Genomic DNA, 21,435 nt, shown 5'->3' with positions numbered 1-21,435 from the left:
ATCTTAACCTTGGGAGAGGGAGCTCTGAAGTCCCTATGTGTGATCCAGGGACTGACCAACCAGCTCTTTGCTCTGGTGCTTTGGCTTACAAGAGTCAGAGATTAGGAATGGGAAGTGGCATCACTTCCAAGTGCCAACCCCCCTTGTAATGATTAGGCTGGGAACGAGAAGGTTCTTGCCCCACACCAGCAGGATGTCCACTTGCGGGTGCCAGGAGAGGGGTGAGGATGAGGTGGGGGCTGCTGGGGGTTTAGGTGGCGGGGGGGGGGGGATCTTGGTAGGCTGTCTCTGCTGACGGTTCCTATAAACATTTCCGTCAACTCAAGGCTTCGTACCAGACTCCTCTGAACAAGTTAGTCTATCCAGAAGAGATGGAGTTCACACCAATTAACTCCCTCCCTCCCCCCCTCCCTCCCACCCATTGCCATTTCCACAATGGTGATTAAACTGAAGAGAATCCTTTTTCCCTCCAGGTTCCAAGACCATCTCCAAGGCGTGGTAGCCTCTGATCATCTGCAAGGCTTGGTGGCCATGACCTCCTGTGTTATTTTTCAGGGTGGAAGCTGCCTCATCTGTGACTGTTTCTCACCCCCCCAGCCCTTGTTCCCCCTTGGCTTTCCTCACTGTGATGAATGCTTCTTATTCTGTGTAATCGCTAAAGTTCTTTTCTTCCCAGCCAAATCAGCATGTGAAAGAAAGGGTGAATGGGAATTTCAGGATTGGGGCCGCGGAGAATTCACTTCCTGCTGAGGGCTAAGTGCCAGGCAAATGGATTGTTTGGAGGCTAGGAGGGTACATTTAGAATATAGGTGTCCTCAGCTGTATAATAAACTACCTAGAGAGTGCCTCTGGGATCCAGAACAGAGCAGCATGGAGGCCTCCTTCTCTAACAGAGAGAGTCCAGCACCGCGCACCAGTGATCTCTGCTCTATAAATGCGTTCCTGTTCCAACACAGTGCCTGGAACTTCCATGGTTAATGACTCCTTCCAGGAGCTGTCACTCTGCTCCCATTTGCATTCCCTTTTCAGAAATCAGGCCTTTAGGAAGCTGAGGTGAGGAAGTCACCTTCTACCATAAAGTGAACCAAACAGATGCTGCCCCAGCAGGAGGTTTCAGCACTCCCTTAAGCAACTACTGCTAGTACCTTCTGGCAGAAAGGCTCTACCTCCCACAGAAGAGCTGATGGAAAGCTCGAGCTCTAAGAATTAAGGAATGGGCTTGAGATATGGCCCAGAGAACTGAAGTGGCTGGGCCAGCTCTCTTTCCGTAGAACAAGACCACCTGGAGTCCGGTTGAACACCTGGGGGAGTCCTAGAAGCCCCCCATCTTCTGGACCTTCCCAGAACTCAGACAGATACATCCCCTCCCACACTCAGGAAGCTGTGATTTAGAACAAATCTTCCCCCCGCCCCCTATGACCTTTGCCTCCTGCTCTCTTACCTGAACACTATTTCTCTTCTCTCTGGGGGAGACAGCCCACAATTCAAGGATGTTGATCAGGTGTCTCACTTTCCCCTGGTACCCAAATAAGCTGAGAAGAGCACTGACAGTCCTGCACATCACCATTTATTTAGCAAACATTTTTTATCACTTTTTATACCAGGTGGCAGAGACATAAAAGGTTTAAGGCAGACACGGAACCAGCAGTAATCCACAAATGCCCCAGCCTTAACATTGCCTCGAGACCTGACCGTGGTTCCTAAGAACCTCAGTGCCGGTTATTAGTCAACAAAATAAATCAAGCACTATTGACTGTGTAGAGTTGTCCCAGAAGCTGTAGGGAGTCTCGAGGGGCAGGCAGGCATGGCCCAGCTTCTCAGGCACTCACACCAGCTTGCCCGACCACCCCAGCCTGATTCCAGGCTTGTTTGTAGTGAGCTACCATTCTGTGAACAGGGCTCTCCCAGGACCCTGCCATCTACTGATTTCTCTTGGACGCAACAGTGCGTTTATTATCAGATGTCCCTGAGCACCCACAACAGCAAAGCCACCTGGCAGGAGAGCAGAAGACATAGACAGTTCTCTCCAAGGGCCTGAAAGGATGAGACATATATACAAATAACCACAGTCTGAAGCAGTGTGCGCTACGTGGGGATAGCCCCGGGCCGGACTATGGCTGCACTGTCGGCCACTTCTGAGTTGTGAATGGAGAACAAGGCTCAGGTGACACCTGCACAGCCAGAACCATCAGAGTTTTTGCTTGTCTAGTGCCTTTGGCATTCTAGAACATCCAGCAGGTGTAAATTTTAGGTCCTACTTTAGCACCATCTCTGACTCTCTTCTTCCCATCCCATCCCCCAGTACCTAGATGTCCGAATCTGTTAATCATCACCATGTTTGTTTCCCTACTAGACTCTCATTCCACCGTGTTGCCCCCTAAAGCTGCTCAGAGTACTTTTTACAATCACATGGATAATCTGGACAACTTCCAACTTAATTCTCTTTGGTCACAAGCCATGTGAATTCCCAAACAAAGACAGAGTTTCATTTTGCTCAGGTCCTTGGCTGCACTGGAGATCATGTCCTGTAGAAGAATTTTGTCATCTTTCCCCCAGAGAAATTTATCCCATCATATCCAGAGGTTAGCCAGCATATCGGTTCCAGGGATGGGAATTTCCAGAGACCACACGTCCTGAATTCAGACTATTACAAACATTCTCCATCTGAAAATGTTCACATCATTTGGAAGAAGTCACCCAGTGTCTGCCTTTTTTCCATTCCTGCCTCAAGTTTTACTTCCCCTCAACTCCTTGCTTTTTTCCAGGTTTGATTCTTTCCTGAAAATTTTACTTTCAGCAATGATCTGGTGGTTACCTCCAGTGAGAGTTTAACATGGGGACTCGGAGGATTATCAGAGCGCCCTTAGCTGCTAAGGAAGAGCCCACATAGGACCCGTGCTGACCCTGTCTTGGGAGATCTTGGCTAGATTGATCAGCCGACCAGCACATTATCTTGGCACCATTCAGAGCCAACCTCCGGATTGGCATCTGTACCTCCATCCTTCTTCCCATCTCAGGCCTCTTTGTTATCAGATAAACCACCCCCCTGAAGAGGGGGGTTTGCCTCCCTGCTGTGTATGGGGCCCATCATGGGTGAGGCCCATTGCCCCTCAAAGCTTAGTGTTTTGCAGTCTTCACCTGGCATAATTTCTCCAGATGAGATTAACTCCGGGGGTATTTTGAACTCAGGCGCTTGGTCAAGATGGGATAGCTTACCTTCAGATGTACCTATTAAGGTCTCCCTAAGAATCTGGTAATTGTAGACTATTCAAGGAAGGTTAAGAGTTGGTTGCACTTGGCAATAATAGGTAAAAAATACCTCCATGTAGAGTCTTACTGATAATGATAAATGGAGGGGAAATGATTGGGTGGTGCTCCTGTGTTCAATTCAAGATAAAGCTATTGAGGCCCTTGTTTTGTTTTAGACAAAAATTGAACTCTGAACCATCTACCCTTCAAAGAACATGAGTAAATAGGGCAGGCTTTAATTCCAGATTTGCTTTGGATACTGCATAGGATTCCAAGGTAGATACCTATGCTGTTAGATTATGAGTCCAGGCATAGATGAAAAGTTCACACCACTTTTAAAAATTGAAATCCTTGAGCCTGCTCATCCCTTTCCCTCACTAGGTCACTGACATTCTACTTCTACTGCCTGCCAGTCCTGCTGCTTCATTATAAAAAGAAAATAAATGATTTTTTAAAAGATTTTGTACAATTCAGAGATACAGAATCAAAGAATTAAAGCCCTCAGCTAAACATAAAAAGCAAGAAATGAAACTGCCTTGTAGATTGTTTCCTTTTTTCTCCTCTAAATTTGCTTTGAAATGTCAGTTTAGGCCGGGCAGATCTGTAACCACCACTTTCCAGTAGAGGGAATGATTGATGGGAACATCTTAACCCATCCCGGAATTTGTGGTGCAGTACAAGGGAGAGACCGCTCCAAGAAACCTGTTAGGATTTGATCAGCTAAAGGTAGTTTCCTTTGGTGGGAACTCAGGTCAGGCCTCTCCTTCAGGCCCAGACAGCCCTACGTATAGTTGGCATCCGGTGTTACAGGACCACACGGTAACTGCTCTGAGGGCTCTGGTAGACCAAGGTGAGTTTGTCTCTAGAAGAGCGGAAGGCATTTGACCATCATGACTCCAGGCCTAAGGACCTGCAGACCTCTCCCCACTGTGGCAATCCAGTCAACTCCAGATTGTTCAGAGACCAATAACCCTCTCTTGGGATATCATCATTTTACCTGCCAGTTGGGGAGGTGACCTGTCTGTGGAAGAAGGGGCTCTGGCCTGGAAGTCAGGAGGGTGGGTCTCTCTCTCTCTCTCTGGCTCCAGAGCTGCCCGTGTAACACCGGCCCGATTCTTTTGTATGAGACTCAATTTCCTCATCCGTAAATAAAATTTAAAATTTTTTTCCAAGAATCCTTCCAGCTGGTTTTCCAATGCTGAGAGTGGAGAAGGTGGTCCTGGAAAGGACAGACCTGAGAGGCCAGTTCATTTTGAGCTGTTTTGCAGAGAGAGAATGGGGATTAAAAGAAGTATGGGTTCAGTTTTCCGACCCACCCACGTTCTCATGGCGGTGCAGGAGTCACGATTGTGGTTCAAAGATGGAAGGATTATTAGAGATGAAAGTGAGAGGCGGAATGGCCTAAAGTGAGTTCTCGTGGAGCCAAAACTCTGTCTAGAAATTGCTTCCTTTGGTCCTTGCCCTCTCGGGAACCGCAAAGCCAGGTGGCGCTTACTGGATGTGTTTCCTTTGTTGACGTAGTAACTCATCACATTCTCCAACAAATGGTTTCTTGTCAAGCAGGAGCAAGAGAGCTTGTCCCTGTTGGAAATCCATGGTGAATGAGCTGAGGAGGGGGCAGCTTGTGTGGAGTGTGTGTATTTATCTGTATTCTTTTCCATAGGTACCATTAAATTTGTCTGGCTTAATTTAATGGCAACTTCTGGGAGCTGCAGAGGCTGTAAAGGGCGAGGGTAAGGTTTTTGTCATCTGTTCAGGCTCCTCTCCTTCCACTGGAACGTCCTCATTCCCCCCTCTCCCTTCAGCCTCTTCCCTGTGCCAACCTGTATGTATGTTCTACTGCCTCCTCTCGATTTTCTCCTCCCCTTGTGTTTTTTCTTCTGCCTCTCAACCTCCTTTCCTTTCAGGTCGTTTGAGTCCAAGTTGAAGTAGGCAGCTGGTGTTACCCACTCTTTCTCCCTGGGGGGCCCAATCTGTGTAATCAGTGCTAGGGGCTTTATTCTAACACTCTGGAACCTCTTTTCTTGTTTTTCTTTGTTTTGTTTTGTTTTGTTTTCTTTTTTGTTTTTGTTTTTCTCTTCTGTTTCCGTGTAGGTCTCTTTAGTCAGCCTTATAGCTAATGCCCTGGGCTACTCGGAACTAGGTGCCATAAAGTCCCTTAGGACCCTAAGAGCTTTGAGACCCTTAAGAGCCTTATCACGATTTGAAGGGATGAGGGTAAGATACTAAGAGCAGCTGATCCTTCTGCATGCCGATGGAAACTGTTTACGCATGCTAGAACTGATCACACGGTGGGAAGATCATTCAGACACGATCTGTGATGCAGCTGCTGATTTGATCCTCCACTCTCTCCCCCGCACCTGCCCCGTGCGAGGGGGTCGCATCAAGCTGCCTCATCACATTAATATGGGCCCCACCCCAACAGCGTGCCATCGCAGAACATGTTAATGCTGGCTATTCTCATTTGGCCTGGCTTACCTGTAGCACTCGGGGCGGCTTTCTGGGCTGTTGATTTAATAGGGAGAATCACCAGGTGCAAAGAAGGGGAATTGTAACCCAGAGACCCACTGAAAAGCAGAGGCCGCAGGCAGGGTGAGTGCTGCGTAGGGGCATCAGCCAGGTGGGGACTGTGGCCTTGCAGCCACTGAGAAAGCAGCTGAGAAGGGGCTGGAAGACATGATGGCAGGCCTGGAATTGGGAATGGAGCAGAATTTGGCATGGCCCTGGGAAAAGAGATGCTTTTCTTTCTATTCTGATTCCTCTTATTGCACCTTGTTGTTCTCAGCCCAGTCCCATAAGGACTGGCAGCCTCTGTCTGACAGCAAAGCTTTCCTCCTCACCCCCCACCCCTCTGCCCACGCTGTATGGCCCCCTATCCTGACACCATCAAAGTAACAATCAGGTATGACGCCAGATGACTTATCAGCTAGTTCTCCTGAAATTTCTTAACACCTGCTATTCCTGCTTTGGTGATACTCCACCCAGATCCAAACCGGGCAAGGTGCTGTCACCCTGCCAACCTAGAAACAAGGCTCCCTCTCTCAGTGCCCTCTTGCTGTCTCTCTTGGTTTAAAAAAACTGTGCATGTGTGTGCACGTGCACGCGCACCCACACGCTAGAAAGTCAATTTCCTAAAAATCAAGTGGGCAACTGGCTTTTAGTGGTAATAGTTGTCCTGTGGTAATCAGAGAGGTCTGTTATACTTAACGAGACCAAGAAAACTCATTTCAATTCAGATGTTGAATACATGCAGGAGAGCAAAACAGAGGATATGTTTTTAAATGTACAAATATCAGAATATAGGAATAAAAATTAAATGGTTCCAGTGGTCCCCAGGAAGCAAGACTAATTGGAAAAACTAGGTACCAGGACAGTGCTGCTTCATCCATTCCTCATCTGTGATCCATGGCCACTGTTCCATGAAACTCCCCACCGTTGTACAGGAAGGTGAAAACCTCACCACGCCTCGGGAATTGTATTTTGTTAGTTTCTTCAAACAAATGCTTTTCGCCACAAATTATGTTTCTTCTGTAGCACAGTCACGGTTTGGTTTACTGCATATAAGCTTTCTTCAACCCAGCCAAAACCATCTGTAGGAAGGTGAGGTCCACAGTAACATAGACTTCTTTTTTTTTTTTTTAAGATTTTATTTATTTATTCATGATAGACACAGAGAGAGAGGCAGAGACACAGGCAGAGGGAGAAGCAGGCTCCATGCAGGGAGCCTGACGTGGGACTCGATCCCGGGTCTCCAGGATCACACCCCGGGCTGAAGGCGGCACTAAACTGCTGAGCCACCCCGGCTGCCCAACATAGACTTCTTTTAATTTAAAGCACAAAGCAAAATTTGGGAGTCTAAGTCTTTCCTCCACGGATAAGAGAGATTTCAGAATGTGTGCAGTGAGCTCGTTGTCCTGCACAGGCTAGACTTAGAAAGTATGCTGCAGAGGCCTCCGAGTTCCAGGCTGTTAGACCTAGGGTTATGGTGCTCTCCCCTCCTCCCCTGCCTTCCCACGTTTTCCTTAGAAAGGGCTAGTCAAATTTTTTTCATAAGTCACGTCAGTTCTGTTAGAGTGTTGATAGTCTATGGTGACTGAAAAACTGAGGAGTAAAAGAAGGCTGTTGAAGACAGTACTGGGCACCTTGTAGCCGCCTCAGTAGCCTGTGCTCCTCCACAGCCACCAGCAGTGATCCTGGATCTCCTAAAACTGGACTGGTAATACCTGAAGAAACCCCAAGATAAAAGCCCAACCGACACTTGCCATTAACTTTCTCCATCTGGATGCTCATTACTGCCAGTCCTCGTCCATGGCAGTAGTCCCCATTGACCAGCTGGGGCCAGTTTGCTCCTGAGGAAGTCATTTGAGTAGTCTGGACATGAGGGACCTTTCGGTGGCCACACTTCTTCCCTTCAGCCCCTCGCCCTTTCCTCACCTTTTCTTGGACTCACGGTTTCCATCCCCCCAAAATTTTTAGTTGCCAACTTCCAAGTAGTTTAGGAACCGAGAGGTCCAGAAGCGGTGGTCAGACGGCAGAAAGTTTTCTTTGAGAAAGCATTAGAAAGTGAAACCTTTACATCAAGGTTTTTCCAAATAAGATAGTATGAGCAAAAACCATTTTGAACCCCAAGCCAGGATTTCAAACAATGAGTGTTCAGTAAGGGAAGCTCTGGTATAGGAATGTCACTTGGTTTGGTTGGCTCCGGTCAGCCAACAACACTGACCACTTCTGGTTGGGTAGGGGAGAGGGCTCAGGACCCATTCCTGTCCTGCAGTTTCCCAGCGATAAACAGAATTAGACATATTCATTTTATTTGGTTACTTTTCTACAGGACCATGTGTTTTTTTCATTTTTTGGTTTGGGTTCCTATGTACACTGACACTGAGTGGTTTCCCTTAGAAAATTTTAAATAAGAGATCTTCACAAACAACACCATCAATGCAGGGGCTCAACTGTCACTGTGCTGCACCAATGGTAGGCTCAGACCTTCTTTTGGGAGGGAACATACAGCCCTAGCCTGTCCTGGGACACTGACTTCAGTTCTTCCTCTCTCCTTCCTCAAACCATACACCAGAAAATTGAAACATTCATGCTATTGGCAAAGGAACACTTACTGTAGTTCTTTGCTTTTCTCTCCTCCATAGTAATCTTCATTTAAAGATTTTGCTGTGCTATTAAATTTTTGAGGGTATATAATGCTATGAAACATGCATGCCTTTTTGTTGACTGTCAGTATATAGTTGTCCATGAAAGCCATGTTCCCTCTGCCAGATATTGAAAACTATTTGACAGATTTTATAGCACTTAATGAATAGTAACGTTCTAGGCATTAGGAGAAGACAACAATGCTGTAAGGAGATTTAGTATCCATTGAAATTTTTTCGTCAGTTAAGTGATATTTGAACCAATCGTTAAGTATAAATGTCCATTGAGGAAAGTAACTTTATGGGTTGCTAGACCCAAGCTTTGAGTAATATTTCTGTACCTCGTTTTGAACAATGAATTTCATCATAATTAAAGGTAGTGTAGAATAACTTGAGATTTATCAGGGACGAATTTATGAAGTGACTGCCTATGGAAACTAGAGCTGCCATGTACACTTACCTATACAGTGTGAGAGTTCAAGAAAGCGTAGTTTCTTGTCTTTTGGTTGCTGAGAATATCAGCACAATGACAATTACATGTGGAGCACAGTTAAACAATTTCCATTATTAGCTAATATCTACAGCCAGGAAGAATTATTAATAAATTTCATTAGCTGTTCACTGTTTTATTCATAAAACTAAGCTAAGAAGTTTTTCTTTGGTTATCATTAATAATCAAAATTACCTTTACATCATATAAATACATTGGATTTTATAGAACTTTTATATCTTAACACGTCAGAGAACAAGGCTCAGTAAATTGTTTCATCTATTGATTCTTTTGACCAGATCTATGAGTATAAAAGTGGGAAGAGGTCACTTAGTTAATTAGCTAATTAGTCTTCCCTGCTATATTATCAAATAATTTAACTGTAACATGTAACACTATGTAGGACAGGTTAGTCTGGGTTAAGATAGTCAGAAGAGTTCCAAGAGGAGTTAGATTCAGAACTGAGACAAAAAAGCAGCATTTCTAGGTTTCAAATCTTTTGGGGCTGACTTCCCTATTGCACCCTTGTGATAGTCTAATAGAAGGTCATGATCTCTCACCTAAGCTCTGCCGCAAAATGCTGTCACGTAGACTTGAGCTTTTGAATCTTGATAATCTACTCTCTTATTGTCCAAGAAATTATTATTCCATTTGTGGATCATCCTCCTTTTGCCTATTCTTTTGCACATTTCATTGCTTTCTGGTGCTCCACCAAAGGGTGAGCGACTCTAGAATGAGGAGGTAAAAGTCAATCTGATCACCTGACAAATCTGGTAACATAAATAAGTAAGTAAGAATATCATCCTCCAAAATAACATGGAGGATTTTCCAGATTGCAGATATTCTGGTTTTCCTCCCTCAAACTAATGAACAGGTGAAGGATAATTGTGTTATACTAATGAAGACAGAGCTATTAAATCTAGAAGAGATTTCTTGGTCTTAAAAATTAAGAAATAACTACCTCTCAATCTAAAGGCCTTCATGTATGAATTGGAGAAACACAAAACTAATATTTCAACCTAAAGAAAAGTGACTCCCTAGCAGAATGTCATTGCCTTTTTTACATAGGACTGAACAGCTCTTCTCAGCCCCACGTTCAGAGGAGTGACATTGCAATCTAAGGCAAGAGCAGAAGTTAAGGAAAACCTGAACCCAAGTCGGGCTCAGACAGAGCCCAGAGCTGCCCCCTGCCGTTCCTTCTGCAGCACAGCCCCTTTGGCCCTTTTGATGCTGTGCTTATCTGCAGTCTGTGTGTGTCCTGCCTCTTCCCTGCACTGAAAAACTGATGCCCGAACACAGTGATACTTCTCACCTCCTTCTAACAAGACCTTTAAAAAGCTGCGTTTATATCCATTGTTTTTATTTTTAACTCCATTTTAATTTTCCTAGGATATTAGAAAAAGGAAGACACTTTCTTCCCCTTTTAGGGTCCCCTTTCTGGGCCTTAGCAGCCCTGCTTAAGACCATGGCAAATGAGAATCAGGGCAGAATGAACCAGTCTTAGTTTCTGCCTCACCCCCCACATTGCCCACCCCAAAATGCTATTTTTGTAAGCCCTTTGAACTCCTCTAGTGAAAATTGCCACCACAGTAGAAGTGTTGTCTAGCTACTCTCACCTCTAGTGTGAATTAAAATCAAAGTTAAAAACAACCCGGAAACTTTGATTCCTGAAAGGTTTTTTTTTTTTTCCCTTTGCTTTTTTTTTTGTTTTCATTCTTGAGCTTGCTACAGTCAGTGATTTTTAACAATATGACAGTTTGGGGGTTTTAAGAGCAGTGATCTAACCCAGAACTCTCCAGAAAACATAAGTCATTCCTATTTCTAATACATTGTGAAGACTCAAGTCCAGCCCTGGATTGAGCAGAGAGACATTAATCAGCATTAGGCAAACAGGGGCAACTCTTAGATTCAGAAGCCTATAAAATCAGGAAGAAAAAAAAAGGCTGAAGAATAATGAACCTTGAGTGAAAAATACATCTGTTCAGATTTTATTTTATTCCGTTTGGTAGAGGGAATATAGCTTTATTTTTCTCTTGAGCCTGCAAAATATGCATGCTCAGCTATTGCCTGAAATAAGATAACTGGCCTTGCATAAAAGAGACTTTGTGTACCATTGACTGATTCCCTGCTAACCCCAAAGGGTAGTTCTCTGTGATTTTGAACAATCCTACCTTGTTTTGCAGAGGGGGAATGTCTGTTGAAAGGCAACTGGTGAGCTTGAAATCCGATTGCCCCATGGGGGCATATTTTATGAGTTGGCAAGGAGGGAGACTAAGAAATGATTTTTTCAGTCCCAGGTTGGAGCCTGGGAGAGAAGACCTGGGACAACTTGGGCAAGGAAATTCGTGTTAGATGAAATAATTATTCCATCTGGAACTGACTAGTATTCCTCAAAATATATTTTACAGATTTAGAAAACTTTGGTCCCACTGGTGGATCTGTCCAGTTACCCTAATTCCAAAGGGGGCATAATGTTTTTGTAGTCAGAACAAGCCACGCAGTATCATTCCCCTCCTGGAAATCAAAAACAAGTACGCTTGCCCGTACTTCCTCCCAACACTCAGCAACCTCCCCCTTCCAATGCAGGTGGTGGTGAATGCCTTGGTGGGCGCCATCCCCTCCATCATGAATGTGCTGCTGGTGTGTCTCATCTTCTGGCTGATTTTCAGCATCATGGGAGTTAACCTGTTTGCGGGAAAGTATCACTACTGCTTTAATGAGACTTCTGAAATCCGATTTGATATTGAAGATGTCAACAATAAAACTGAGTGTGAAAAGCTCATGGAGGGGAACAACACAGAAATCAGGTGGAAGAACGTGAAGATCAACTTCGACAACGTTGGGGCAGGATATCTGGCACTTCTTCAAGTGGTAAGCATTGCTGGTTTGTTTTTGTTTCAATTCTGTGAAATTCCAACAGCTAGCAGAAATTGCATTTGGTCCCCTCTCATTCCTATATCCAGAATCAAGATTACTCCTAATAGGTCACAGAGAACAATGTCATTTCCCAAACCAGTTCCAGGGAGACACCTTTCCTGAGAATTTCTGAATTCTCTAAGACCTCACTCAAAGGAGATCTCTCACTGTGCACAGGAGCAGAGTTTTGCTCAACAACAGATAGATTCCTACAGCATGATAAAATTGCAGAGAGAGATCACCTTCTCTCTCTAGGACAAAGTATGTATTTAAGGCAAAGGGGAAAACATTAAAAAGAAGGTAAGTGCATAGACACCACCCCTCCAAAAAATGGGAATTTTGATTTAGCAGAATAATCATATGTAGCAGGTACATTAAGTTAACTAAAGAAAAGAATATGGCCATGCTAGGATGCTGCGATGCGGATGCCGCCACTCGCGTCAGCCCAACCCCAAAGAAAGGTCTCAGTGTATCACAGTAAGAAAGGATTTATTTTAATTATGTAGCATACCATCATGTCTAGTTTTCTTTTCCACTCTTGCCAATTTTTTGGACTGTTTGACAAGACAGTATAATGCAATGAAAACTCCTAGGCTTTGGAATTAGACAAATGTAGCTTTGAGCCACACTCTGATGTTTATTGCACGTGTAACCTTGGACAAATTACTCCTCCAACTCTTTCTTCATCTATTAAATGTCGGTAATAATACCTGGCACCGTTGTTAAGAGGATTCATGATAATTTTTTAAAATTTCTTAGAACAATGCCTGGCACATAGCAGTGCTTAATTAATGGTATTTGGTATTAGGTACTTGTGTTGCAGTTACAACTATGCCTGCATCGACTATATATAGTCATTGGGAATATTGAGTGCAGTAATGCAGGTGAAGCTTTCAACTTGGTCTTACAGATACAGTAAGCACTTGCTGTTAGCTAGGATTAGGAGGCAAAGTGAATAGAATGAGCTCTATCCTACTCCAGAGTCTCTTGCGATTTTATCCCAGTTGGAGAAATTGGACCCACAAATTGAATCTGAATTGGAGAAGTTCCAGGAGACCAATACCCATCAATCAGCCCATCAGACATTATATTCAGAGTCCCCAACCTTGTCTAAGGTGTTGTGTTCAGCACCACTAGGGCCATCCGATGAATACAGAACCACCCATCCCCTGAAAAAACTTTTGAATCTGGTTGAACAAATAAAACAAATGAGACAAAAAGAAAACATAGAGCACTGAATTGCTTACCCATATTTTTTTCCAAAATCAGGCGAGGTATAGTAGATTGAAGCAGAGTGAGGTTAAGAAGGGCTGCCTGGGATGAAGCCAGGACTGCCATTGCCACAAGTTCAATGCCTATAGTAGTAGGGAGAGAGAGTTCTGGTCTTATTTTGTTGGGTTTTCTTTTTAACTGCAACTTAGAAAATTTCAGACCCCCGTTGCTTATTCAACATCATTGTAAAAAATGACTCCTTGGTGGTAGGCTAAGTTCTCAGTACCCTCAGGAGATTCTGGCCTTATTTTGTTGGGTTTTCTTTTTAACTGCAACTTAGAAATTTTCAGACCCCCATTGCTTATTCAACACCACTGTAAAAAATGACTCTTAGTGGTAGGCTAAGTTCTCAGGACCCTCAGGAGATTCCTACCACTCGTTAATAAATATGAGTTTGCCCTAGCTTTGGGCAACCTTCTCAGGCCCATTTTAAAGACCTTTTGTGAGAGTATTGATCCAACTACCATTGTCAACATGTTTCTCTGCCAAACTTTGATGTTATTTTCAGGGACTTAGACAAAGCTCCCTCGGGACCTGTTTAACAGAAAATTCTGTGTCCATATGAGGCAGTGGCCAAACTCCGTCTTGTGTTTGCGCTAACCTGAGCTTGGCCTCTGTGACCCCTGCCTAGATTCCCATCTACCCCCTAACAGGCACAGTCTAATGACTGTCTCTTTTTGCCAGGCAACCTTCAAAGGCTGGATGGACATCATGTATGCAGCTGTAGATTCCCGCAAGGTAAGGATACACCTGGCAAAACCACAACCTTCTTAGATGGCTAGGAAGCAAGCAACATGGTGGGGCTTAACAAAAAGGAGGGGGTTGGGACATGTATTGCTTGTTTTATTGACTCTAGCTCACTTTTCTCCTCTCAGTCATCACTCTCTTACACTGGCTCCTGATGATTAGGCCGTTGATTTTGACCTGGCCCCAGTAGAGCCATTTCCTCTTCAGTGCTGCTGATGGAAGAGTGGCTCCTAGCAGACAGCCCCCCTCTTCCCCTTACTTTGCCATTTGCATATTCTCCACCTAAGTCACAGCAGGGCAGGGCCTGCCAGTGTGGAAAGGAGATAGAGAATGTAGAGCGCCCTCACCGCCCTCACCCCATCTTGTGCAGCAGCTTGAGTGGTCAGTTATGGCTGGTGGTGATGGCGTCTCAGAATTGCCCACCTAATCCCACACTGGAAGCTGATTCTCTTTTTTTTCTCCTGTCCTTTGACAGCCTGATGAGCAGCCTAAGTATGAGGACAACATCTACATGTACATCTACTTTGTCATCTTCATCATCTTCGGCTCCTTCTTTACCCTGAACCTGTTCATTGGTGTCATCATTGATAACTTCAATCAACAAAAGAAAAAGATAGGTCTCCTCCCCTCACTGCCAGTGGCCAGAGGTCAACTCAGATGAGAGGCACTTCTGTCCCTATCTCTAGAAAGAAGATGCCTCCCTCTCTCGCTCTCTCTCTTTCTCAAATCAATATTGTCACCTCCCTGTGGCCCTGGCCCCACTATACATCAGCCCCACCCTGGGGGCTCGAGTTTCACATTTACTGGGCCAAACAACTTACTAGTACCAAATATACTTAGCAATGCTTGAGGCCTTCACTGGGTTTGGCATCCCAGCAGAAGGAGGCAGAGTCAGAGAGGGTCTAGCGACAGGGTGAAAAGGAAAGCAGCAGATCAATAACTGTAGCAAGAGGTAGAAAGTGTCTAGACTTGTAATTACTGATAGCAATCCCTGGGCACCACTAGCAAACTGGGATTTGAGAGACCATCCTCGGAAAGTTCCCTTCCTCACTTGTTCCAGATGGTTAACAATTTTTCCAAAACAAACTGAAGCACTTAAGTCTTGTCATCCATTTTATAAATTAAGTCTGTCTCAAGGAACTCCCCGTGCTGTTTTCTTGCACCAGGATTTCTGAATTTTTAATATTGTTGGAAATAAATGGGCCAATAACCAGGACTTGAAAATCCTTTCGTTTTAAAATGTTTCTCTTTAGAATTTTATCAGGAAAACAGGTCCAAAACAAATGTGTGAACCAATGAGATACAACTGTCTTCAGCATCACTGCCCTCAAATGTACCCTTCCCTGAGGGCCTACCATCAGATGGGCCATTTCCTTTGTGCCCAGCCGCTGGCCAATCTCAGGAATCCCAAGCTGAAGGCAAAGGCTGGTGTGCCTTTGAATTAGAATAGTTGTCCCAGGTCTGCCTCATTAAGAGACAACTCTTAGCTAAACTGGCCTCTGGAAAAGTAAGGGGGTAAGGCCCTGCTCCGTTCCTACAGTTGAACCTTGGGTCCAAACCATAGTGTGCGAGAGCCTATTGTAATTGCTCGCTCTTTTCTTTCTTCCTTTACTTTGGAGGTCAGGACATCTTCATGACCGAAGAACAGAAGAAGTACTACAATGCCATGAAAAAGCTGGGCTCAAAGAAACCGCAGAAACCCATTCCCCGCCCCCTGGTGAGTGCAGGCTGAGGGCAGAGTGAGACCCATATGGTAAAGACACTGGTCGGGTTACTGCCAAGGAAAGAAAGGGGTAAGTGATGGGCTGCCTATGCCCTCTGATCCTCTCCCAGCTGCTCCATCCACAGGATCTGGGGAAGACAGCAGACCAGGGATTAAGGTATGGGGTGGCTTTTATATCGTGCTTGACCTTTCCTCTAAGACTTCCTTGGGCAGCAACAGAGAATCACCATGCTATAACCACGTTAGTTCTGGCACTGGTAGATAGATACTTTAAGGGACCACTAAAATTTATCAAAGGAAAGTGAAAATGAAAGCTGATCTCTTTCCTACCATTGCAAGATAGGATGTGGCCACTGTTTTCTCGGCTCTCTACCCAGCAAATAAGTCTGTGCAAGATAGGACCCTGGCTATTTGTGGGAGCAGGAGAGGGTGGAACCAGGAGTCTGATGTCCTGATATCTGTCTTGAACTGAGCCTTTTGCAAAACAGATTTGGGCACCGGGGTTTTGCTTTGCCCTTCTATTGGTTGGTGGTTGCCCTCTGGCTTCAGAGGAGATGCTCTGCTCCTGAAGCCATATACCCAGCGGAGTGGGACATAACCCCCAGGCTCAAAGTTCCATCTTCTGTAGCTTTCATTTAAAGTAACTTTTTATTTTAAAACAGCACAACTCTTAAAATAAAAGCTTACCTGGCAATCTAATTTGTAAAAATAAAAGTAGAGATACTTTTCATTTTCCCTACTTAGCGCCATGCCCAGGGCCTGGCATACCCGCCTCTCCAACTTCTGAGGCTACGAAGCCCTGAGACCCCACAGAACAGTTGGAAAACCAGCAAGTTAAAGTGATCCTCAAAGTAAGCACTAGCTTGAGTGCCTACGTTCTTAAAAAAAAAAAAAAAAAAAAAAAATCAGAGAGAACTTAAGAAAGAGAATGTTTTTGGTATTTCCTTGATGTTAGAGCTTCCACTTTGTGATGGAATCAAGACTAAGGAGAATGGAGAGGGCTTACAATACTGAAGTTCTGTTCAATCCTTTGCACACAGGGACCTGAGTGTATTTTTTTCTACTCTAAAATATAAAAACTTACTGTGGCAGGAGACGTCAATCAAGAGCAATCAGCATTCATTCAGCAAACAGTTGTAGATCTCCTACTATGTTCAAGGCCAAAGTGATGGATACAATTCAGACAGTGTTGTCAAGGGAGCTTAAAATACAAGGGGGATAGAGATAATAAATAAGTAAACAAACCGCTACTATGCAATGTGGAATGTTGTGACAAAACACAGCTAGAGGGCAAGACAGAGAATATGGAGGCTTGAGGCAGGGGATCTACTTCAGTAGTTAGAGAAAGCCTCAGTAGGGAGGCTCTACCTGGGTAGATGAGAAGGAGCCAGAATGCTGGGGGAGGAGGTCCTGGCAAAGCAGATGAGGTTGTAAAAGCAGAAAGCATCAGTGTTGTCAGGTGGTGATGGGCTACAGGAAGGGGCATGAGGTGAGCGGGATTAGACTGTGTGAGGCATCACTAGGCCAGGCTAACGATAGGAGTCTGTTGCGAGCACAATGAGAAACTGTTGAAAGATTTTAAGTAAAAAAGGGATGTGATCCATTTATGTTTTTAAGTAATCACGCTTGCTACTGTGTGGAGACTACACTGATGCAGGCAAGAGGGGAAGCAGGGACTCTAGTTAGGAGATCCTTCCAGAAGTCCAGAGAGAAGATGGCGGTGCTGGGACTAGAGTGGGGCCAACAGAAGCAGGATGAAGTGGGTGAATTCAGAAGAATCAGTAGGACCTGCAGTGTGCATGAGGTGGGGGACGAGGGAGAGGAAAGCAACAAGGGTGACCCTCGAGTTTCTGGTTTGGAGCCTGGGTGGACAATTGAGATGGGAGAGGATCGGGTTGGGGGAGGGGCAGGGGAAGGACTTGTTAGGTTTGAGATGCTTATGAGTCAACAGGGGAGATGTTGAGAAAGCAACACAGGAATTCCGAGGAAAGAGCTTGAGAGACCTAAGTGCAGAGATACTCTGCACGTGGTAGGAACAGATGGCCTGTCCTGGGGAGGTAGCATAGAGAAAGAAGAGGCGAAGGCAGGGAAGGCATGGCCGGCCCACAAGGCTGCACAGGAGCAGTTGGCGAGGCGGAAGACATCTAGAAGTGTGTGATGGCAGAGACACAAAGAGAAGAGTGGCAGTGTTAGAAAACTGCGGGGAGGTAGTGTCGATGCCGGGGTCTGTCCGTGCTCCTGATATCCTGCCGGAGCAGCGGGATAGAGCTGAGCTGGCCAGGGTCACGGGAAAGGAAGGCGAGTACCGGTTAACAGGATGGCAGCTTCCACGGTGTGCTCTGCTCGGAGAGGCTCTCAGGAATGCGCTTGTATCTTTCTTTCCTCCCCCTTCCCCTGCCTCCAGAACAAAATCCAAGGAATCATCTTTGATTTTGTCACTCAACAAGCCTTTGATATTGTTATCATGATGCTCATCTGCCTTAACATGGTGACAATGATGGTGGAGACAGACACGCAGAGCAAACAGATGGAAAACATTCTCTACTGGATTAACCTGGTCTTCGTCATCTTTTTCACCTGTGAGTGTGTGCTCAAAATGTTTGCCTTGAGGCACTACTACTTCACCATTGGCTGGAACATCTTTGACTTCGTGGTAGTCATCCTCTCCATTGTGGGTAAGTGGGACGGGCGGGGGAAGACGCAGGGCACCTGACTGGCCTTGAGCACGAGATTCCTAGGAGAGCAGCCGGTTCGGTGGGCGTGAAGTGCAGGCCCATGACTCTCACGGCTGATGCCCGTGTGCCTCTAAGTCATCCTGTGGGCCCACCAGTAGGTTATGTGGCCAGTGAGTTTCTACTGAGTGTTCATAGTTGGCTTGGATTATAAATACCCTGGTTGAAGGGAGGGAAATGATACAGATTTGGCTCTTGCTTTCAAGAAGTTTAAAGTTAACAGGGAAGGTAACTATGGCTACAATAGCAGTAGAACATGGGGAAAGGAATTGTAAGAGATTGGTAGGTTGGACGCTAGTGAAAATGCTCAAAGAACATTCTGGTGGGGATAGCAGTGCTCATTTGACTGAGGTTTTACTGTGTGTCAGGCATAGTTTGAGAGTTTCTTCACTGGCATGGTCTCATTTGATCCTTATGACAGCCCAGGAAGCAGGCTATTTTTTCATCTTCTGTATGTCTAAGGTCACCCAACTAGAAGGTGGCAGGGGCAGAGCTCAGGCTGGATCTTAACCGCAACTGTGTGACATTTTGCTTCAACCTAAAGGCATGGGAGGGGCTTCAACCTAAAGGCATGGCAGGCAGAGGAAATGCTGGCGTATCGATTGGCCTCCCAGAACATTTCCTTGCCTTCCTAAAAGGCGTCTCAAATGGTGAAACACTGGCTTAGTTCCAGGTAGATTTAACTGACGTGAGCTGGCAGGGGGAGCGTCCCTGAGCCTGGCAGGAACCAGCCCCAGAGCCAGTGGCCCGGCTGGCTGAGCAAGGTGGTGAGCCGGGGCTACGGAAGGCAGCTGGTCCTCCCCTCCCCTGGTTCTGTCCTCTGGAGCAGCACATCTGAAAGTGTGTTGATACATAGAACACTAATGTATATCTCCCTCAAGAAAAGAGCACCATGATGAAATTACTTTGGGCAACACCGTACATGGAATTTCCCTTTGGAGAGTCACAGAGCACATTAGCCTGTGGAAGGTTCTTGGAATTCCTACAGTAAAGAATAGTTGGACACACCATCGTATCTTTTTTTGACCACAGCACCCTTTTGACAAGTAATAATAATGGTATCTCATGTTTTAATGAAATATACTATGTGCCAGTCACCATTCTGAGTGTTTTACTAGTTTCAATTCCTGTAGTCCTCACGAGGAACTGAGGCACAGAGCAGTGACCAAGACATGAGGCTAGTAAGCAAGTGAGCAGGGGTTCAAGTCCAGCCCCTGGTCTCAAATCCACACCCTAACCTCCCACAAAACACAGTTTGGACAGTGTTGCCCTGTCCACCGTTCTTGAACATTTCCTGCCCACCCATCATTGAGTGAAATGGAAAGTCCGCAGACCAGACCATGCCCCCTACTCTCAGATGGTACTCAAAATTAAAGCAGAAGAACAATTTTGCTTTTGGTGATTAGGGTTTTTATTAAATGTCATTCACTTGTTCAGAAACAAAAGTATAGAAATTATCTTTTTAAATTAAGAGGAGTTAGGGTAAAACTAGCCCTGGAACCTCCTAGAAGATCCCTTACGTAGTGTTCCTGCTACCTGGAATGCTGTCTTCCCATCTTTCTCCCCTTTTCTCTGGGGACAAGTACACATTCATCAGACAAAACCTGACTCTGGCATCTTCTCTCTGAAGCCTCACTTGCCCACCAGACATGGAATGTAGACTGACTTCTCACAGTCACCGGTTATGACTTAACTGAGATGTAAAAAGAAGAGAGCTGAGAATTCATCTTGGGTCGTGGCTGAGGTAGAGATTTTCTGGAAAGTTCAAATACTCCATGGAATTCTAACTCCAGAAGAGGCCCTAAGAGGCTGTCCAGCCTACTCTCTGAACTTAACTGCATCTCATCCCTTTCTGAAAGTTAAGGTTTTGTCCTAGCTTGAAAAGCTCACTGGGGCACCTGGTGGCTCATTCAGTTAAGCTTCCAACTCTTGGTCTCAACTCAGGTCATGATCTCAGGATCATAGGATCGAGCCCCACATCAAGCCTTGCATCCAGCCCTGCGTTGGGCTCTGTGCTCAGTGAGGAGTCTGCTTGAGAGTCTCTCCCTCTCTAAAATAAATAAATCTTTAAAAAAAAAGAAAGAAAGAAAATGAAAGGGGAAAAAAGCTCAAATAAGGGGATTGCATAACTTTCTGCGGTTCACTACCCCCAGTTGTTATGAATCAGTAGGGTTGAAAGATATTTCCTTATTCAACGTAAATCCTTCCTGTCAGTGGAAGCTCATGTCTTGTCAGGGCCTCACCAGCAAGAGAAGGCACTGAAGGAAGAGAGCATGCCGTTGTCTTCCCTTCAGCTACCATGTCCCAACCTCTACGTGTCCTCTTTCGTGGCCCTTCATTGGGCTCCCACAGTTGTTCTGCAGTGTTAAGGGCAAATGGTCCGGCTAAGGTGGACCCCCAGATAAACAGAAACAGAAAAAGGCCCTCTGATTTTACATGGTCACCCTCTACTGTTCTATCCTACTTATGCCTTAACATTTTCATCTGCTGCTGCTGTTTCTGATTTATGGCTTTAAACACAAAATCTAGAAGCTCTGAGGTAAAGCCACTCCTGAGAGATCCCTCTGGTTTTCTAGGCTATTTTGGCAGGGTAGGGACATGGGACAATAAGAAACCAAAAATGTCTTTTCAGAGCCAGCAAGAAGATACTTTGAAAATTAGTGGCATAGTGGAATAACTAAGACACCACAGCCAGAGGGTCGCGAAGTTCTGGGTGGCGCTGGGACCACGCATTCACTGTTTGTGGATACGGAAATTCGCTAGCATTTTGGAGAAGAATCAGTAACACCTCAGAAAGTCACACAGGCACAAAACTGAGAAAAACTACTTGTTCTTGAGTGGGAAAACATAAACGAGGACCTATTCGTGAAATGGAATGCTGTTCAGCCGTAAAAATGAATAATTCAGAATTATTTTAACACCAGAGGTCAATCTCACAAACATAATGCAAAGTCTCAAAATTAAGTTAGAGATCTAAAAAGCTTGCTCTAACAAGATAGATACAGTATAATTCTTTCAACATAATAGGATGCTACGATGCTATCATACTATCTATCTGTGATAGTTATGGATTCATACGTAGCAAAATTATGAAGAAACTGGAATAATACTGCACCATCTCCCGGATTGTGGTTGAAGAAAGGAAGCAAATTTGGCAAAATA

The 21,435-nt window shown here is 45.1% G+C and overlaps 1 protein-coding gene across 5 annotated transcripts in view; it reads left to right on the top strand.

Annotated features, from left to right (window-relative positions):
• Positions 1 to 21,435, top strand: part of SCN8A (sodium voltage-gated channel alpha subunit 8) — a 179,016-nt gene that overhangs the window by 150,729 nt on the left and 6,852 nt on the right. For all 5 annotated transcript variants that reach the window (XM_077869992.1, XM_077869988.1, XM_077869993.1 and 2 more), the window contains exons 21-26: positions 5,344 to 5,466; positions 11,470 to 11,754; positions 13,756 to 13,809; positions 14,294 to 14,431; positions 15,431 to 15,535; positions 17,946 to 18,216. In XM_077869992.1, coding sequence (XP_077726118.1) covers positions 5,344 to 5,466; positions 11,470 to 11,754; positions 13,756 to 13,809; positions 14,294 to 14,431; positions 15,431 to 15,535; positions 17,946 to 18,216 — 976 coding nt within the window. The remainder of the gene's footprint in view (positions 1 to 5,343; positions 5,467 to 11,469; positions 11,755 to 13,755; positions 13,810 to 14,293; positions 14,432 to 15,430; positions 15,536 to 17,945; positions 18,217 to 21,435) is intronic.

This window comes from Canis aureus, chromosome 25, assembly GCF_053574225.1.
Source record: "Canis aureus isolate CA01 chromosome 25, VMU_Caureus_v.1.0, whole genome shotgun sequence".
Classification (NCBI taxonomy): Eukaryota; Metazoa; Chordata; class Mammalia; order Carnivora; family Canidae; genus Canis; species Canis aureus.
The sequence above is the reverse complement of the archived record's forward strand: the minus strand, read 5'-3'. Positions and strand labels throughout refer to the sequence as shown.